Below are 19,302 nucleotides of genomic sequence, written 5' to 3'. Positions count from 1 at the left end.
CAGGATTTGCATATTGATGTACCTGGTAATACCTTGAATTTTGTGGCTTTTCTGATCAGTCAGTTGGTTTTTATAGAACTCCTTTTACATTAGTTTTCCCGGAAAGATTTTACTACTTCTGTTGGGGGGGGGAGGCTGAAGATGATTAGGAATTACCCTTTCTCAGCAAGTACTGTAAGACAAGGGCTAAAAGAAATCCTTTGCAAAAGGTGAAACATCACACAAATATGTATGCTAAGTGAGTAAATTCACACACAAAAAAATAAAAACAACCTCTGGCCAGTATAAGGTTTAAGCAGCCAAAAATAGATTTGGGAGGTATTCATGCTTATATTATTGAGATTTCCTTTAATTTATGAACTTAAATTCACATCCTATTCTAATCATATACATTTATATAACTATGTATACATTTTATATATTAAGAAACTGATCTAGAAAGATTTTGTACATTTCCTAAAAACTGCACAGGTGGTAAATTGTCCTCCTGGTAGTGAGCCTGCATCTTTCAGCTCTGGAGACCATAAATTTCCATTTCACTATGACAACCAGCTCGCGTGTCATTGCTGACATGCCCTTTCTGTCTCCCAACATGTATGAGCTGACATTCTCTTCCTGATGTCATTGTAATATCTGTCCATCCTTCCTCCCATGCACTCATCCATCCATCATCTGTCTGATTATAACAACTAACCAATTGTGTTACAGCACTGAAAACTTGTCACAGCAGTTGTTTGCGGAGACACCTCAGGTCAGCACCCAAAACAATGCAGCAGGAGTTTAGACATAGAGATTCTTGAGGGATTACTTCCATCCATTCCCCCTCTTCTTCACCTACCTCCAGTAAGTATGTAAAATGCACATGAAATCACCTGGGACTTTCTTTTCCCAGACTTCTCTTTACCCATTCTCCATCCTTTCGCTTCCTCAGGCATGCAGTGTGTACCGAGCTCTGCCCTTTCTCTCCTCTGAGGCGGCCCTGGGGAAGAGCCCATGGGCACCTCAGGCCTATGCCCTCACTCTCTTAGGTCCTGAATTATTGACTACAAGAGCCTTGTTTATGGCTTTGCATGTATCCCTAAGGAATATTCCCTAGTGTCACAATCATTTTGAATTTTCATTCTACCCTCTCTTATATTAGTTATGCCTGCCATTTTGGTGTCACTATACAGTTAGCATCCTTTGTATGAATTCATCTACGTGATCAAATTATAAAAACATTCTTAAAAGCAGAAGATCAAAGAGAAAAATTTAACTTACACCCAAAATTTACCCCTTCTTTGTTAGAATTGTAAATCTATCTGGTAGTATTGTCATATACTCTACATTTCTCCATATAATCCGCCATAAACAATCAACAGGGTGCAGTAGGAACGAACTGCCTAACTACAGACAAGGATGTGGTGTTTGCATTTGTTCTGTAAGGGATGGCCAGGTAGGAAAGTTTAGAAATCCCAGAGAGAGTTTTTTTTTTTTTTTTCCCTATGGACTGAGCAAGGCTCTGGTAGTCAGCTTAGAGTCTAAATAGAGGGCAGGCTTCTTTCTTCTACCAAAAGTATGGACAAGTAAAGGCCAGTGTGTTCAGTGCACAGAGCTTATTTTGGTTTACCTGAAACAGCTATGTCTCATCTCAAGCTGCTCTAACAAATTACAGCAGACTGAGTGGCTTAAACGCAAACATTTTTTTTTTTTTTCTCATGGTTCTTAAGGCTGGAAACTCCAAGATCAAGGATAGCCAGCAGATTCAGGGTCTGGTGAGGGCCCTCTTGTTGGTTTGTGAATGGTAGTCTCCTTGTTGAATCCTACATGGGAGAGGGAGACAGAAAAGGAGAGGAAGAGAAATGGATACCATCTAGTGTGTCTATTTTTCTAAAAATACTGATCCCATTTATGAGGGTCCTACCTGCTTGACCTCCTTCCTTCCCAAAGACCTCATTACACTGGGGACTTGGACTTCAACCTGTGGATTTTGGAGTAACACAAACATTCAGTCCACAGAAGGTAATCACTGAAGATTTGAAGGAATATAAAGATGTAATTATAGCTACAACATAGGATGGTAACTGTTTGATAGCAGGGTAAATGGGGGCGTGGAAAGGCTAGATTCTAGCGGCAGTGTGGAGATTGGATAAGGCAGCAGCAACTACATGAGATAAACACAAGGAGGCACTGCAGTCAGTAGCATTTGGCAACTAACTGGGTCTGGCAGGAGTCGGAAGGAGGAGGAATCCAAGATGATGCTGAGATTTCTAGCTGTTGTGACTGAGAGGATGCTGGTTGGATTTTCCCAGATAGAGAAGACAAGAAAAATTGTCTCTTGTGAGGAGAAGAAATTCTAAACTCCAGTTTAGACTTGTGATAGCTGAGTGTCTATGGAACACCACCATATTGGTGGTCAAGAGAGAACATGGAGCTGAGAATAGAGACGTATTAGGGGAAAGGTAACCAATATACCAATGGAAGGCACATAAAGAAAATGACAAAGTGGGGTAAGGACAGATCCTTGTAGGGCACCACTATTTATTTACCAGACTGAAGAGAAGGAAAATTAAAGGAGTTGGAAAAAAGATCATCATAGATAGGAGAACAAAGAAGAATGGGCAGTATCAGCCTGTACTGTTGCCCAACTCTAAATTACATTTTAAAAAAAAAACAAAACACTAAAGATTAAAAGCAGAACAGAGCAGGCTGGGGTATAGCTCAGTTGGCAGAGTGCTTGCCTCGCAAGCATAAGGCCCTAGGTTTGATCCCCAGCATCACACACAAAGAATAGAGCACTTAGCATTTTACGTGTATCATCTCATTTTGCTATTGAAGATTATAAGTATAAAATAGTAATTGAATGGTACCAGTTTTAAATCCTGGCTCTACCATTCATTAGTTCTACGAGTTTGGATAGTTTCCTCTTTCTTAGACAAGGGAAACTCACTGCAGCTCACAGGGTAATATAAGTATCATATAAGAGAATACATTTAAAGTTACATACTGGTTATGTGGTCAATGAGAATCGCCCTTATCATTTCTTTGGGCTTATTTTTATGATGTCTATCCCCCCACGGAAAGCCATCTGAATCCAAAGACCATGCCTGTTTCAACAGTTGTGTTAAAAACTGAATATTTCCAGTGTTTGTGTGTAGTAGGCATTTGATTAATGCTAGTTGTATGAATTCTTGATCTCATTCCATCCATACATCCTTGTCTGAGGGCACCCCTCTGTTCCTCCTTAAAGGAGAAGAGATGGATTCTAATATACATATTGGTCCATTTCACAAGAGGCTGTCTTTCTTAACCAGAGCTAATTAAAAGAAGATAGTTTAGGTTTTCAGAACTATTGGGCATCAGTGAATTGCAGACTAAGAAACTACAGCTCAGTAGGAACCCTGACATAACACTCCCAGAAAATGCTGTAGTGCCAGAAGTCAGGTGTTGCTCTCAGTGCTTGATGCACAATCCTCACAATAAACTAAAGAAGCAATAGAGCTTATTTCCAGCCCAGACTGTCCATGCTAGGCTCTTAGCCTTTCACTGTGCTGTCTCTCAAGTTCAACCTAGACTGAATTAAAATGTCCATGGCATTGTTTTTGTGGATTTTGCTTATACCACTAAGCTCATGCCCAGTGCATACTAACCCTATAGTGAGTTGAGGTCTCAGATAAATCGCACCATCAATATTCATGGAGTCATTACTTAGCATGCCACACCCTTTACCTTAAATATTGATTGGTTTTTTACTCCTACAAATACTGTGAAATGTGTAACTGACCAGCCTTTCCTTACTGCATTGACTGTTAGACAATTTACATCCCAAATTATGCTTCCTGTATGTCACCATACTTATTTTCCTCTGTTCCTACTGTTTATTTATTCTGCTTTACTTTAGTTGGCAGAAGTTAATATAACTCCCTTTTTGGAACAAAATGAAAATATGCCTCATTGCATTGTTATGAGATAGTTATTAACCTTCGTACAGATGAGGAAACTGACCCTTGAAGGCATTTAAATAAACCATCCAAGCATATAACACATAGTTCAGTGCTTAATGTTATACTAACAAATTTGTAATCTGGTTTTCCCCAGGCCACATGAATTTGTGTGGAAAGATACATTATATTCATAGTAATCATCCCAGGTTCACCCCCATGAGCTGGGTGACCTTATGTAATTCATATAATTTTTCTGTACCTGTTTTCTTAGAAGTAAAATGAAAATAATAATAATATACTGACCATGAAGAATGGTTTATGTAAAATGCTTAGAAGAGTTTCTAGGACACAGGCATAATATATCATTTCATCTTCCTCCTTAGTTCTTGCCTCTATCATTTTGGATCCTCTAGCCCCTCTCAAAGGTTCACACTTATTTCTAATAGTCCCCAGTGAAGGCTGTCAGTTTTATCATGAGCTTCCACTCCAGCATACTACACTGGTTTACACTTTCATTCATGCTATTCGAAGATGTCCCACCCTGGGATTGTAAAGTAGTACAACTACTGTGGAAATCAGTATGGAGGTTCCTAAAGAACTAGGTATAGAACCAACATATGACCCAGCTATACCACTCATCAGTGTTTATCCTAAAGAAATTCTCCAGTTTGAATTATGCCCCTTACCAGATCTCACATCTCTGTGCCACACCAATACACCTGAGTGCTACCCCATCACCCTGTTCCCCACAGCCTGTATCAAGTCTTTAAATTTGTGGTCCACAGTTGCTCTAGACATGACATTCCCTTGCTCAACTATGTGACATTTAATTTCCTCTAATCAGCAGAGGGCCTGCATAGAAACACCGCCCTCTCAAACAGGAGAAGCTGGATTTCAGACATTGCCTTCCAAATTTCAGACATCTGCCTTCCAAATCCTGGTGGAATGTTCAGCACTTAATGCACTTTCTTATATTAGAATGTCATTCTTGGGAAGTAAAATCAAGGAAGTCCCTGGTATGTGAGCTCTCCAGCTCTCGTTATCCTTTCACAGCCATAATTGCTTCTGTCACACTGACATCTTCAACCCTTCCACCAGTACTCGGCCTGGCACAGCCTCACCATCTGCTTACGTGACACCAACATTATGGCCTCCCTCCATGCATCCCTAAGTGGGGTTGGGGAGTGAAGCAGAGATGGCAAGTGTGCCAGCTGGCACAGTGACATAAACCTAGACAGTGATGGATCATGACCCAGACCGGGGAGGGAAAAGGGAGAGCACCGATGGCTAATTATACAGTCGTCAGTGCAGCCAGTGGACCTCTTCGCTCCTGGAAGCTGAATCAATGTGTAGCTCCTGTCCTGCCAGCAAATGTGTCAGCTCCATTTTAATATATAGTTGCAAAATAATTTTCAATAGGAAGGTGCACTAGAAATCAAGATCCGAATTGTTCTATTTTTGCTCCTTTGTATCGCTAAATGGCATTATTGGGGAGGCTCCCGGGAGTTTGAAAATTGCTTGAGAATGACAACTGTGTCTGGCTGCTTAGAAGAAGAGGCACAGCAAGTTGATCCATGTTGGGGGTCAGTGCTATTGTATAAGCTGCAAGGGGTCCCACCTATCCTTTGAGCGTCTGAGGTTGTGTTGTAACCAACTGATTGATTTAATTCTGGAAGCAGCATTCAGAGAAATGAATGAATCCATCAGTTTGTTCTACAGAGTTCAAATTTAGTCATGTGACATTGATTATGCTGTTGTTAAATACACCGGAATCAAAAATAACATTAAGAGAAGTCTGTGTTTAAGTTTATATTATTTGATTTGTGTGTTGTGGTTTTGCTTTATTTTACTTCCCTTTTCTTTTTAGTAAAAGGAAGTGGTAGCACAAAGGCACCCTGTGAAATTGAATAAATTTCCTCAATAGAAGATACTAGATGCCATTTTTGGTTTCTTCTTTGTCCCAAATTCTCTGATAGAAGATGTCTGCATAGAGGTTGGGCAGGACCTAAGATTAATGGAAGAGGGAAATGTGCTTCCAGCCACATAAATAAAAGACAAAAATCCTAGATCATTCCTGTGCAGGAGACAGGCAGCTGCAAAGTCTCAGAACTGTTGAAATTCTAGTGTTATTTCACCTCAACACGTTCATGTTAGCTGGCTAGGTTCCTTCCCACCAGGTCAATTCAGTTGACCAGCCAAGCACAAAAGAAATAGAAACATTAGGGCTTTGACTTTATAAGCTAGCTGGAGGCAAGCACACCATTGGCAAGGGCAGTTTGGAGCAACTCTCAGAGGAAACAGTTATCCAAGTCTCTTCCCTGTTGCTATAAGGAAAACAAATAACTTGAAACAGCATAGATGAACAATTGTATGTGGTACCAATAAACAACTTCAGGCATAGAGAAACAGATTATTGGATAGGCAGAAGTTGTGATGGGGAGCCAGCCACTGGGGGTGGTGGTGAAAAGGTTCACTGGAAGAATATAATCCTTGTAGATCCAGGAACAAGTTATGCACAAAGGATGGTGAATGAAGAGTGTGATGGGTGGCCCACCTGGAATAAAAAGAAAGGTGGTAGAGAGAGATGCAGCCACAACAAAGACCTTTCTATAGATGCTTAGGAGTTTGTACTTGAGCCACACTGCAGTGGGAGATGAGAAAGGGAGAAAATTGGAGGAACAGAGAGCATTCTTCATACTATGATGAAGTAGAATTTTATTGTCCCGGGAGTAGGTAGAGGCTACTTCTAGAGTGTTAAGACTGTGCTTCAATGCTGTGGCTGAAGAAAAGGACTGGAAAATGGATATGAATGCCAAACAGTGCTTCTCTGCAATGGCATCCCCCTCCTTTGCCTCCCCATCTCTCTCTACCCTTTTGTATAGAATACAGTGGTTTTTGTTTTGTTTTGCAACATTATTACAGCATTGTATTCTGTATTCTTTTGAAGCCCAGTTCAAATCCATCTCAAACTAGGTCTATATGAAACAGTGAGATCAATTTTGTGTCATTGGGAGTGTCAGCCTAAAATGCTTAACAGATACCAGCTCTCCAAAGCAAAGAGTTTATTTGTGACTAGCAGGTACACATAATCCTGGATATACTTTAGAGGACCAGGTGCATCCAAAGTGGTTAGACAAAGGGGAAGTTTTAAAAGAAGAGAAGTGTTAGAAAATTGAGAAATTCACATAAGGTATCTTGAAACACAAAACAAAAACAATTTTAGCATTGCTCTCCTTCCCTGAATCCGTTTTGGATTATCGATGGCTCAGATTATTTTTGTCTAGTCCCCACGCAAGGTGTCAGGATCAAAATGGAGTCACATCAAATTAACAAAATGGAACCAGAAGGCCATGAAGGAAAAGTCCTTATATGCTTATGACAGAATCTATGCAAGGAATTCCTCAAAACTACATTATTCCACAAAAGCCAGTTGCAGTGTTCCTGGTGCTGTTTACACAAGGACATTTGCCTGACAGTGGCTGTCTCCACCAATGCATTAACACCAGATTCTGCAAAAAGCTCCTGTAATCAAGGTTTTTGTTAACAGATCAGGAAATATGGATTTTGAGCCCTGTTTTACTATATTTTATCTGTGTAACTTTGGTTTAGTCATTCCAGGGCTGGAAAAAGAACTTTGGACATCCAGAACCCTGAAAAGATGATAGTTTTCCCCTCACTGTCCTATATATACTTCCAAATAAAGAAGTCCTACCTTGGGAAGCAGAAGGATGGCAAGTTCAAGGCCAGCCTTAGCAGGCAACTTAGTAAGACTCTGTCTCAAAATAAAAGGGTTTGGGGTGTAGCTTAGTGGTAGAATACCCTTGGGTTCAATTCTTGATACCAGAGATGGAAAAAGAAAGATGTCCTACCATGTTATATTTTTTTTCCCATAATGGTTATTTTGATACCTTTAAACACATTGACATTTAAGAATATATTTTCTCCATCTGAGTTTCAAATGCTCCATCTAAGCACATGAATAATGTACTTGCTGGATAAGCCACCAGTGGTCAGTTTTCTCATCTATGAAATGAAGGTGCTAGACTGGAAGAATTCCAAAATCCCTTTTGGCTTAAGGTTCTACAATTTTGTAACCTCAAAGACTTGTTTTCTATCTGCCTTTGTCTCTTTCTTGACATTTTGGTGTTTTCCAAATATAGATGAGGAGAAAAAAAAATGCTGCATTTCCCTATGCCTTCAATTCCACATACCTATTAAAATCTATAGCCAAACTTCAGTGACTTTCTAGGCAATTAGTATCAAAATGAAAGGATAAGTGTGCCTAAACCTTAGGAAAGACATTTAAATATGATCATCAGATATATTTTTGGTTACTGGTCAAAAGCATTTTGGAATAAAAGCAAAACTGTTTTGAAAATGATTAAAAGTTATGACTGATATTGAACAGCTGCTCATAATTTAGGAGATGGTTCTGAAATTTTTTCTTTACCTTTGTAGGCCTTAAACTTTCCTTTTCTGTTCATTCACTCACTCATTCATTCCTGATTTATCTGCCTCTAATGTTTTATAAGGTAAGTCTACCTCTAGCCTGTTATGAAATTTCTGATGAACAGATCTCACATCTGCATCTTGCTATTGACTCCATGCCCTTTAACTCTTCACCTCTGTCCTGAGTGGAAACATTGCCTTGGTTCCCATGCACACTGAGAGAGTGTAGCAACAGAAGCTGGGCGTCTTCACAAGCCTGGCTGTGGCCTGCCTTTCAGATGGGAGCTGTGTATTATTTGCTGGAAGGTTTCTACAACAGATGTTACCAGGCAGACAAGAAAGCACACACTCCCAGAGCCCAGAGCACGCTGAGCCAGGCACGCACACACTTGCCAATACCAAAACCAGGAGAGCCGCCGGGTGATGGAGGGAGTGTGCTCTAAGGGATGCGTGCTGCTCCAAAGCCCTGCTAATGTCTCTGTGTGGCCATGCTGTATTTTCAGCTTGTCATCATGGCTGGGACAGTGCTGCTTGCCTACTACTTCGAATGCACTGACACTTTTCAGGTGCATATTCAAGGATTCTTCTGTCAGGATGGAGACTTAATGAAGCCTTACCCAGGGACAGAGGAAGAGAGCTTCATCACCCCTCTGGTGCTCTATTGCGTGCTGGCTGCCACCCCAACTGTGATTGTAAGTATAGAAATAGACATTCTTCTTTATTGCCAGATACCAAAGAATATTTCCTGCCTGCTCTTTCCTCTCTTCCTGGGCACTCACCAACAGCCTTATCAGTGATATCCTGTTCCAGCCAAGACAGAGTGAATGGAGCTTTGTGTAAAATCTCTCATGAAAACAGGTCTTGTCTTTTCTAGGTGGCTTTTACTTTTTAGTATCTGGATTTTAAAATTTGTATTTTTTTAAAGCATGTGTGAATATCATAAATCAACAGGCACGATTAGCTAACAGGTTCAGAACAACTTCTGTGTGCTTGAAAAAATGTACAGCTGTGTGTATTCAGAAGAGACCCTGACTGTAAGTGCTGGCATGGATATAAAGAAAGACTCAGATCAGAGTGGAATAGAATTCCCCTGGCCAGTATCTCCTGCTGTGTAGTTTGAACTTCCAGAGGGGCTAGAGATAAGAGAAATCCCTTGACCAAAATTTTCTCTGATCCACTGTTGGATCTGTTCACCTTACATCACATTCAATTCAGTTACAACTCTACTTTTATTTCCTTTTCTCTCTCTCAAGCAAAAACTTGGCCAGGCAAACCTCAAGGGAGACCGCTTCAAGAGCATAAAGCTTGTAGACCAATCATTTAACACTAAGATATTAATTTTTTAAAATGAGATTTTTGTGAGTTTTAAAGTAAGCATTTCTGTGTCTAAATATGTTACAAGGTCAGATTAGTTGGGGCATCATCTCAGCACCATTTCATCTTTTCTAATAGCTGCCACCCCCAACTCTCCCACCTCCCGTCTACGTACCCTCTACTCTTTGGGGGATTAAATGAACTGGCATGCTGAGGAGTGTCCCCACTGCTTGGACATTCAGTTCAAGTATCATTTTCAAGGCAATTTTTTCCATGTTAAAGCATGGGAAAGGGGAATATAATTTTGAGGGCAAATAATATAGACATAATGAGTCACAAAACTACAAATTCATTTGGATCATTGATCCCAGGCTCACAAAAGCTCCCCCTGAAATGATAAGACTATGCTGTAGGGATTCAAGAGAGCATTGAGAGGCTGGGACATGATCTATCAGGGTTAAGAACATGGGCTTTACAGTCCAACATCACTGGATTATATCCTGGCTGTGTGACTTTGGACAAGTCACCATAGTGATCCCTCCCATACAAAATGGGAATAATTGACTGGTTGTCTTATTAGTTATCATGGGGCTTAAAAATGACTTAATGTAGTGCTTGGCATGTACTAAATGATAAAGAGTATGGAACAAAGATCCTGGCTGGATACTATTTTTTGCCCTCTTTTGGATTTCAGACCACACTTTCTCCAGTGGAAGAGAATGAGATTCCACTGAGAATGCCCACAGTACCTCTTCTGCCCTATTCTAAAGTACCAAGAGGGGGGCCCTGGCCAGAAGGAGACTAAACTCTCCAGCCCTCTTACCTTATCCTTTCTTACTGCCTAAGGAATAAGAGAAAGCTTAGAAGACACGCTTCCATTACCACACAAGTCAACACACTTCACACCCTAGGTAAAACCAGGAAACCAGACTGGGTTCTGCCTAGAATCAGAGGCAGTTTCTTCCTGTCTCATAAGCATTATTTTCCTGTGTATTCAGATGTGCATATGAGTAATCCAGGGAAGGAGAGGAAAACATCACTTACCATTGTCTAGAGTCTTCTATAATTATTTTTGTAATTGTAGAGACTTTTTCCATTTAAAAAAAGAGGGAAACAGATTAATAAGAATTGTGAACAGAAAATTAGAATTGTAACAATAGAATTATTAAATAAAATTAGAAGCTAATTCTTTGAAAGATATATTAAACTAGCCAGGGATTTTTTACTTTAAGAAAGACAGAAGTTAAAAATAGCTAAAGAAAAGAATATATAAGAAAAAAAGAATCCTGTCAAAATCTATGCTACATTTCTACTTAAATTGTATGTACAATTCTGTGCCCATAAATGCTTACATCTCAATAAAATTGATAATTTTAAGGCATTTTTAGTATATATTATTTTCATAGAAAGTTATGTAGCAAAGCTGAACAGATGAACAATAAATTTTAGACATATGTAGAATGTCATTCTATCTCAAAAATTGTACTAAACCTACATAGCTGTTGAATAACTTCCACCACACTTTTAAGGAATGAAAAATCCCAAACTATATAAAATGTTCCAGATCCTAAAAAAAAAAAAAAAGGAAAGCTTTTCAATGCATATTTGCAAACAAAAATATCGATTTCCAACACTTGGAAAGTCGGTATAATTCCCACAAAAAAAATACCCTCGGTAGTACAGAGAATCTCAGGAATGTTGATATAAGCATATAAAAAAGGAATATGAAGATTTGTCTACCTAAAAATAAAAATTTGTATCAAAAGAAAGGTAAATAAAGACTGAAAAAGTTTACAGTGGATGAGATTCAAATATAAATATCCTTAATAAGTAAAAGGTAAGCTTTCCAAAGTAAAAATAAGAAAGAACAAGAATAGCCACTTAACAATTAGTAGACTTCATATAAGCACTTCTAAACTTATCAGCAGTCACAAAAACCCATAATTTTTAAAGATACAGAACTTTCTTAGTATAAAATCAGCAGATATTTTAAAAGAACATAGTTTCATACAAATTCTAGTCTATTTTTCTGAAGAGTAGCTTGTCAAAGATGTCTTAAAAGCTTTATAAATTTCAGACCTAGTCATTGTTTCCTTAACATAAATCTAGGGAATGGAAATAATCAGAGTTTTATATAAAGATTTGTACATAGGTATTTTCATCTCAGCAATAATTTTAATAGCAAAATATGTGAAACTAGCTTAGTACACAATACTGAAGGACTGGTTAAACACATATTTCAAACACCTTAAATTGTGTTGGAACATGCTCATAATTTCATCTTTTTTAAAACACCAAAAAAATGAATTATGGGTAAAATATTTCTTTTTGGTCAGAGAATCTGACCATTTCTTAATTTCCTGCCTGAGAAAATGATCTGTATTTACCATGTCACTAGGTAAAATTGACCCTATATGGGTGAATTACATCTGTTCTCAGAGAGCTATTATTCCCAGTTTTAGTTACCATTGTGTCCACTGTGGGACCCCAAAAACAACATCTATGGCATGGCACCACCATGTGTTGACTCCATTGGACACCCAGCTATTAAGCCAGGTGACTTTTGCATTCTCTAATGCGTTGTAGTCCCTACACACCTGTGCTATACTGCTCTGCTGGAAGTTGCGTCTCCTCTCCAGGAGAGCAGCTCCTAATGTAGCCTGTGGATATTTGTGGGTTTAAATATTTAAGAGACCCTACAAAGATACCTTGTGGGTGTTAGAAATGTAATTTCAAGTCCATATAAAAAGACTAAAAAAAAAAAAACTAAGCATTTTCAACTGTTATCTCTGAATATTAGTGTATTAATTTTTTTCTTTTATATATTTTCTTTGCAAATCCATGAGTGCATAGTATTTTAAAATCAAAAGGTAATCTTAAAAATAAATTGTATTCTCTAGTTCTTTTGTCTAGTTAAGAAGTGACAAAATTTTTAATAAAGCTTGAAAATGGGAATTCTAATAAGCAAAAAAAAAAAATAGAAAAACGGGACTTTGTAAAGAATTTTATCTTTAGGCAAAAACACTAGGTCTTTTGTCACTCGAAGATTTTCATCAGAAATTCTTCTCCAGGCTACAACTTTTGATTCTGCCCCAACCATTGATCTATTTTCCCAAATGACACAAATTAAAATGTTCCAATGGAAACCAAGGGCATATGGTCAGAGGATAGTGCACAGAGCTTACACTAGGTCTTTGAGAGCCTGCAGTTCCTCTCCAGCTCTCAATTGGGAAACCCTGATTTAACCCTCTGATTCTCTGGGTGAAAAAAATGTGTAACAAATCATGCTAACAAGCCCCTAAAATATGTCCTGAGAAGTACCCCATAAATGAATACATTTTGGGTGATGGTAATAACATCTTATAATTTGCATATATTCTGCAGTCATCACCTAACAGATCCTCACATCAGCCCAGTGAATGGAAAAGGAACATTTTAAAGAATACAGTGTGTGGTTCATCTCCCTTCATTTTTTAGAGGAGAATATTGAGACAACGTTCAATGAGTTGCTGAAGGTTCCAACTAGTCCTGTACACATTCAGACAGGCAGCCACCCATTTGGTTCCACTTTTATTTTCTCCCCAAATGAGAAGCATGACTAGGAACCGGAGCTGATTACAGCTGACAGTTAATGGTGGAGAGCCTTGCACCCCTGCTGATGGTGCTTGATCTTTATTCAAGACTAACTATAAATTAAAAGCAGCAGGACAGAATGTAGAACTCTTCTGATGTTCAGGGAAATTTCCTGACAGCAAGGAGCTGTGTTCATTTCTGCCCCACCTCGGAAACACACAGCTTGTCCAAGAGCAGCCTCTGTTGGGCCACTATATCACTCATCCCTAGCACCTACCTCCATCCACACCCCTGTTTCAGAGTGTGTGCCTTCACTGTCCTCACCATAAAGTCATCCTTCTCAAGAAGGCTGGTCTGCCAACATCCTGCCAGTTATTGTGTAACCCTTGGTAAGTCCTTCTCCCTGTGGGCTCAGTTTCCTCATCTTTACATAAAAGAGGGATCAGGCTAACTATTTCCAAGATCCTTCCAATTCTCAGAACTCATGAGAAATGAAAAAAGAACATGTTAGATTCTCATCTCTCGGTTTACTCTCCAGAGTTCAGTTTTGCAGTTCTGTGCCTGGTAGAGTATTTCACATAACTGTGTATTTTAATTCCTCCTTAAAACTATTTTTCCTAATCTCTCTAGTATAATGAAAGAAGGGGTCCTCTTGGGTGATTTCTGCACTACTAACTAATGGTAAGTGTCAAAAGGACCTCATCCTGGACTTGTCCTTGGTTTCCTGTGCATCCTCAAGCACATTAACAATGGCATAACCAAGCACCCTTCACTGCTCTGGGTCTCTGTTGATGGGCATTAACAACCCCGTTCTCAACTGCAGGGATGTGCAGGACAGCCATGAGGGAAAAAGTCTCCTGTTTGACCTGTCACTTTCTATTTCTCCTTTTGTGCTTTGCTGTCAGAAAATATTAGCATCAAAATGCATCAGGGCCACATGGGATAAACTGCACAGGGCCAAAGCCACTGCTGTCCTGGATCTTGAGGAAAGGTTAGAGCATGGAGGACTTACTATACCCAGAACTATTTAGCCAAAAGTATTGGACTGCACTTCAAAGAAGTCAGCAGAAGTCACTTTTTTCCTAACCACCTGGAAAGCTGGGATAACTACTGCCTTGGGCTTGCTGAATAAACTCACATACTCAAGAGTCAAGGGAAGAGAACCTGTTTGGATAAGAGGATTTACTCAGCAGAGAATCTGATTTGCCCTTATATTATCTCAGTCCCAGCAGCACAAGGCCTGAGAAAATAGCTATTAAACCTTTTTCTTGGCCTTAAATGAAGTGACAGGGGAGTATTTAGTATGGAAGCAGTAGAGCATTTGATTCCCAGCCCAAGAGGACTGAAATAGCACACAGTTTGCATGCTAGCATGCACATATATGAGGCTTATCAGGAATTTCCTAGGAAAGGAAGAGACACACACAAAATGGGATAGAAAGGAACAATTTGGAAGGAGTTGTGAATCTTCATTTGGGAATTTCTAGGCTGTTAGCTCTTGCAGCAAATGTAAGAGCACAATGCAAATCATGAAGTGGACTCGGTAGTGCAAGCCTGTTGGCTAACTGATGAGGGACACAGCTGCCCAAGTGAAGGAGACATTGTAGGGCCTTGTGCGCCCTCCTCATTTGCCTCTTCCAGGCTGAACAAGCTCGTCTGTTGAAACTCTTTTTAACATTTTAATTCACATCTTTCCCCCTTTTGTACATTATCACATGACTTCTTTTTTAAAAGAAAAAAAAAATTACCATGACTACAGCTTCTTTGTTGCTAATATACTCAATCTTCCAGGTACTTTTTTTTCCCCAAAGACTTATAGATATCTCCATTAATTTTTATGGATTAAAAAGCATTAAATAAATAAACTATTCTCTCCACACTGCAGATTAGTAGTGCCTAACACTACTCCATAAAGAGGCATGCTTCCAACCTAAAAGATATCCCTTCTAATGGTGACTCAAATGTTATGTTAATAAACTTGATAATTTTTATCTTATTATTTATTTTTACCTGGTATCATTTTTTCTTAGCTTCTCAATTATCATCTGAAAGGAAAACATTCTAGAGTTTCTTGAAAAGATACTGTTGCCCCAAAATATGTGACAGTCAATCTACTTGATGATTACAATCCATTTCACTTTTCACTGAGAGCAATATTTTAGCTGACTTATTTTAAATTTCTATTTCTCTTGTATTCCCTACCCATAAAAAAAATCTTAAAAGAGAACACTATGCTTTAGAAATGCATAATACCACTTTAGTGCTCTATTTATATCAAGTTTAACTGAAGAGAGCTTTCTGAGCAGCCTGTGGATTAATAACAGTAGGAAGGCTCCAGTATTATCCCATTTACTGAATTATTCAAATTTCAAAATGCTATCATTGCAAATAATGTCACTCAAGCCTTGTGCTTTGAAAAGTATAGGAATCAGCAAGAGCAGAGGTCCATCATCTGTATCTATGTATGATAAAGCAGAAGTCAAGAACTCTTGGAATAACCAAAGCTCAGCAAGTAAGGGAACCAGAACTTCTCTGCAGACCTGGGGCTGTCAATGGCACATATCAGGAAAGATTAAAGACAAGCAGGAAATGTTAGCAGTCAGGACTGGCAGTAGAGTGTGCATTTCTAAAATTGCCTGGGTCACTTTAAAAAAAACTACAACAAAAACTTTCTTGGGAATACTCATGATGATAGGAACCTTCAGGGGTGAAAACAAAGCATATAAAAATCTGAGATGAGAGCTCTGAAGCCACTGTTGGGGGAGGTATATAAAGAACCTTCTCCTCTTCCTCACAGTGTCAGACACAGAGCAAAATTCATCACCAGCCTCTGCTGGTTTTTTTTGTTGTTGTTGTTGTTTTGTTTTTTTTTTTAAGAATACAAAGTGACAGAGATAGCAAGAGACATGATGACTATAAGGTAGGCTTTACTTTCAGGAAAGATTACCTCGTGAGAATAAAGTTCCATGGGATTATAGAAATGAATGATGGCTGAAGGAAACAATATTGAAGAAATCATGGTAGCCCTGGAGATTTTAAATAACTGAATTAAGATTGAAGTATAATTATGTGACTTCAGCTTCCCTTAATAAGCCCTCTCTTGTCAGCCTCTACAAAAAAAGACCAAAATGTTGGAGCAAAAAAAAAAAAAAAAGAAAGAAAGAAAAAAATCAAAAAATCACCTTACAGGTCTTCTAGTCCAGCTTTTGTGTGAAAAATGAGAAACTGAGACCCAAAGAGGCAACTGGTCCAAGATCATATGTCTAGATAGGTGTAAATCCAAGCTAGCCATGTGCCCTTTCACCAGGACTAGGCACAATGATTTCTTCCGACCATTTCAACATATATTCTTGCATAAATAGGCCAGGAAATGAAGAAAGCAAACATTCATTGAACATCTATAGATGCTTTTATATCAGCTTTTTAATCTTCTCAATAAATCTCTGATATAGTCAAAACTAAGTTCAAGCCATGAAATAAAGAAAAACTGAGGATCAAAAAGGTTCAAACTCTCATTAAGAAACGAGAGAGCTTAGATTTTTCAAAGGCCCACATTCAGGAAACATCAACTAGCCCATGTATACAGTCAAAATGTATATACTAGGAATTTCCTTTCTAATGGCGACCCCACATAACATGCAGCAAAATCCCCTTGAAATTTGAATTATATCTTCCATTGACTTGTTTTTGATACAGGCTCTTTATCTTTTGAAATCTAAAAACCATTCCCTAAGTTTTTCATTTATATCTGTTATCACTTGCCATTCCTTCTATAAAACATTTATGAAGGGGAGGGGTGGAACAAGAGTAGAGTAGAACTCTCTTGTGACCATCCCCCCAACAGAAACATTAATCTAAAATATCCACACACAAAAATACCTTCATGCACACACACACAAAAAAAAAATCAAAGGAAATCTGATTGGTATAGTAGTAGAAGATACATTGAAGAGGGCAGGAAGGACAGGTTTTACATTACCTGCATCATCCCTCTCAAATCCTAGGTTTTACAGCATAGAGAGAGATATCAACCACTTGATGGAAAGAGAGGGAAGTAAGAACAGGGTTTTGCATTTTACCCTACTGCCAACCTTGTTGCAGTAAAACCCAACACCAGGAAGGCTTTCATGACGCCAGTGTCCAAAGACTGACCTTCTGGACACATCTCAACCCCAAACTTTAGGTTTGCAATGCAAACTTGATCTGGTCTGTACCACCCACCACCAGGCCAACTTCAGTGGCTCTAGCATCCAGAAGCCTTCAGTGGCAGGCAGACCATAGCTTCACCAGGTTTTACGCATCCCAGTGCCACAATTTCAGTGGTCCTGACCTGCCCAAAATCTCTAGATGGGCCACAAAGGAATTCTTAACAAAGTTAAGAAGATTGAAATTATATCATTGTGCTAAGTTAAAACATTTGATATGAACCCATAAAATCAATGAGGAACTTCAGAAAATTCATGAATACATAAAAATTAAGCACACCCTCCAGAATAGCCAATGGGTCAGTAAAGAAAATAGAAATTTAAATTTTTTTCTAGACAAACAATAATGAAAAACATCACACATTAAAACTCAGAACCACTATTCTGCATTCCATAAGAATGAAGTTTATAGCTGTAAGTATCTACATAAACAAAGAAGAAAGATATCAAATAAACAACATCATGTTGTACCTTAAGGAACCAAAAGAAAACAAGAGCAAGCTAAACCTAAACAGCATGAAGAAGGAAATAATATTATAACAGAGAAATTAATGAAATAGAAACTAGAAAAATAGAAAAGATCAACAAAACTTAAGAGTTGGTTATCACTTTTTTGAAAAGATAAATAAAAGTTACAAACATTTAGTTAGAAATCAAAGGAAAAAGAAGGGATCCTCAAAGAGAAGGATGGAAAAGGGGACATTACAACTAACACAGCAGAAATAAAAGGATCACTAGAGACTATTATGACAACAAATTGGATAACTCAGAAAAAATGGATAAATTCCTTGACACACATAATCCCCAAAGATTGAATTATGAAGAAATAAAAAGTATGAACACACAAATAATAAGGAGATTGAATTGGTAATAAAAAGTTTGTTATTAAAGAAAACCTAAGACTAGATGTTTTCATTGTTAAAAAATATACCATACATTTAACCAAGATCTAATACCAAATGTACAAGCTATTCCAAATGACTAGAGAGGATGTAATATTTGCAAACTTATTTTATAAAGCCAGAATCACCCTGATTCCTAAGCCAGAAAAGACATTACAAAGAAAGAAAACTGGAGGCCAATATCTATGTTTAGATGCAAAAATCTTCAACAAAATGTCAGAAAGCTGAATTCATCACAATGAACCCCATTGTTGTATATAATTGTAATGCACTAATAAAAACATAACAAAAATAAAATGAATTTCATCCCAGGAATATAAGGATGGTTTGACATATGTAAATCAACAAATGTGATGCATCACATTAATAAAAGACAAAAATCATATGCTCTTAACACAGAAAGCACTTGACAAAATTTTGGACATTCTTTAAAAATCCTCAGAAAACAATAAAATAAAAGCTATATATGACAAATTCACAGCTAACAACATACTCAACAGGGAAAATTTGAAAGCTGTTTATATCTGGAAAAAGACATATACCCCATCTCATCACTTCCATTCAAAATAGTACTGGAATTCTAGCTAGAGCAGTTAGGCAACAAAAAGAAATAAAATGCATCCAAATTGGGAAAGAAGATGTTAATCTGTGCCTGTTTACATACAACATTATCTTATATATAGAAAACCCTAAAGATGCCACAAAAAATGTTAGAATTAATAATCAAATTCAATAAAGTTGGAGGACATAAAATAAACATAAAAATCAGCATTTCAGAAATCAAGAAAATAATCCTACTTACAATAATCCTATTTACAATAACTACAAAAAGTAGATGACTTAGTGAAAAAAATTAACCAAGGAAACTAACACATTAATGAAAGAAATGGAAATGACACTAAATAGAAAGATATCCCATGTTCATGAATGGGGAGAA

At 38.0% G+C, this 19,302-nt stretch overlaps 1 protein-coding gene across 2 annotated transcripts in view; it reads left to right on the top strand.

The window, feature by feature from the left end:
- The window catches only part of Plppr1 (phospholipid phosphatase related 1), a 313,126-nt gene that overhangs the window by 240,032 nt on the left and 53,792 nt on the right, over positions 1-19,302 (top strand). For both annotated transcript variants that reach the window (XM_046457212.2, XM_058578072.1), the window contains one exon: positions 8,876-9,064. In XM_046457212.2, the coding sequence (XP_046313168.1) occupies positions 8,876-9,064 (189 nt within the window). The remainder of the gene's footprint in view (positions 1-8,875; positions 9,065-19,302) is intronic.

The sequence above is a fragment of the Marmota monax genome, unplaced genomic scaffold (assembly GCF_021218885.2).
Source record: "Marmota monax isolate L192 unplaced genomic scaffold, Marmota_monax_Labrador192_F-V1.1 WCK01_AAM20220418_F8-fsc00069, whole genome shotgun sequence".
Taxonomy (NCBI): Eukaryota; Metazoa; Chordata; class Mammalia; order Rodentia; family Sciuridae; genus Marmota; species Marmota monax.
This window is presented reverse-complemented; position numbering and strand designations above follow the sequence as displayed.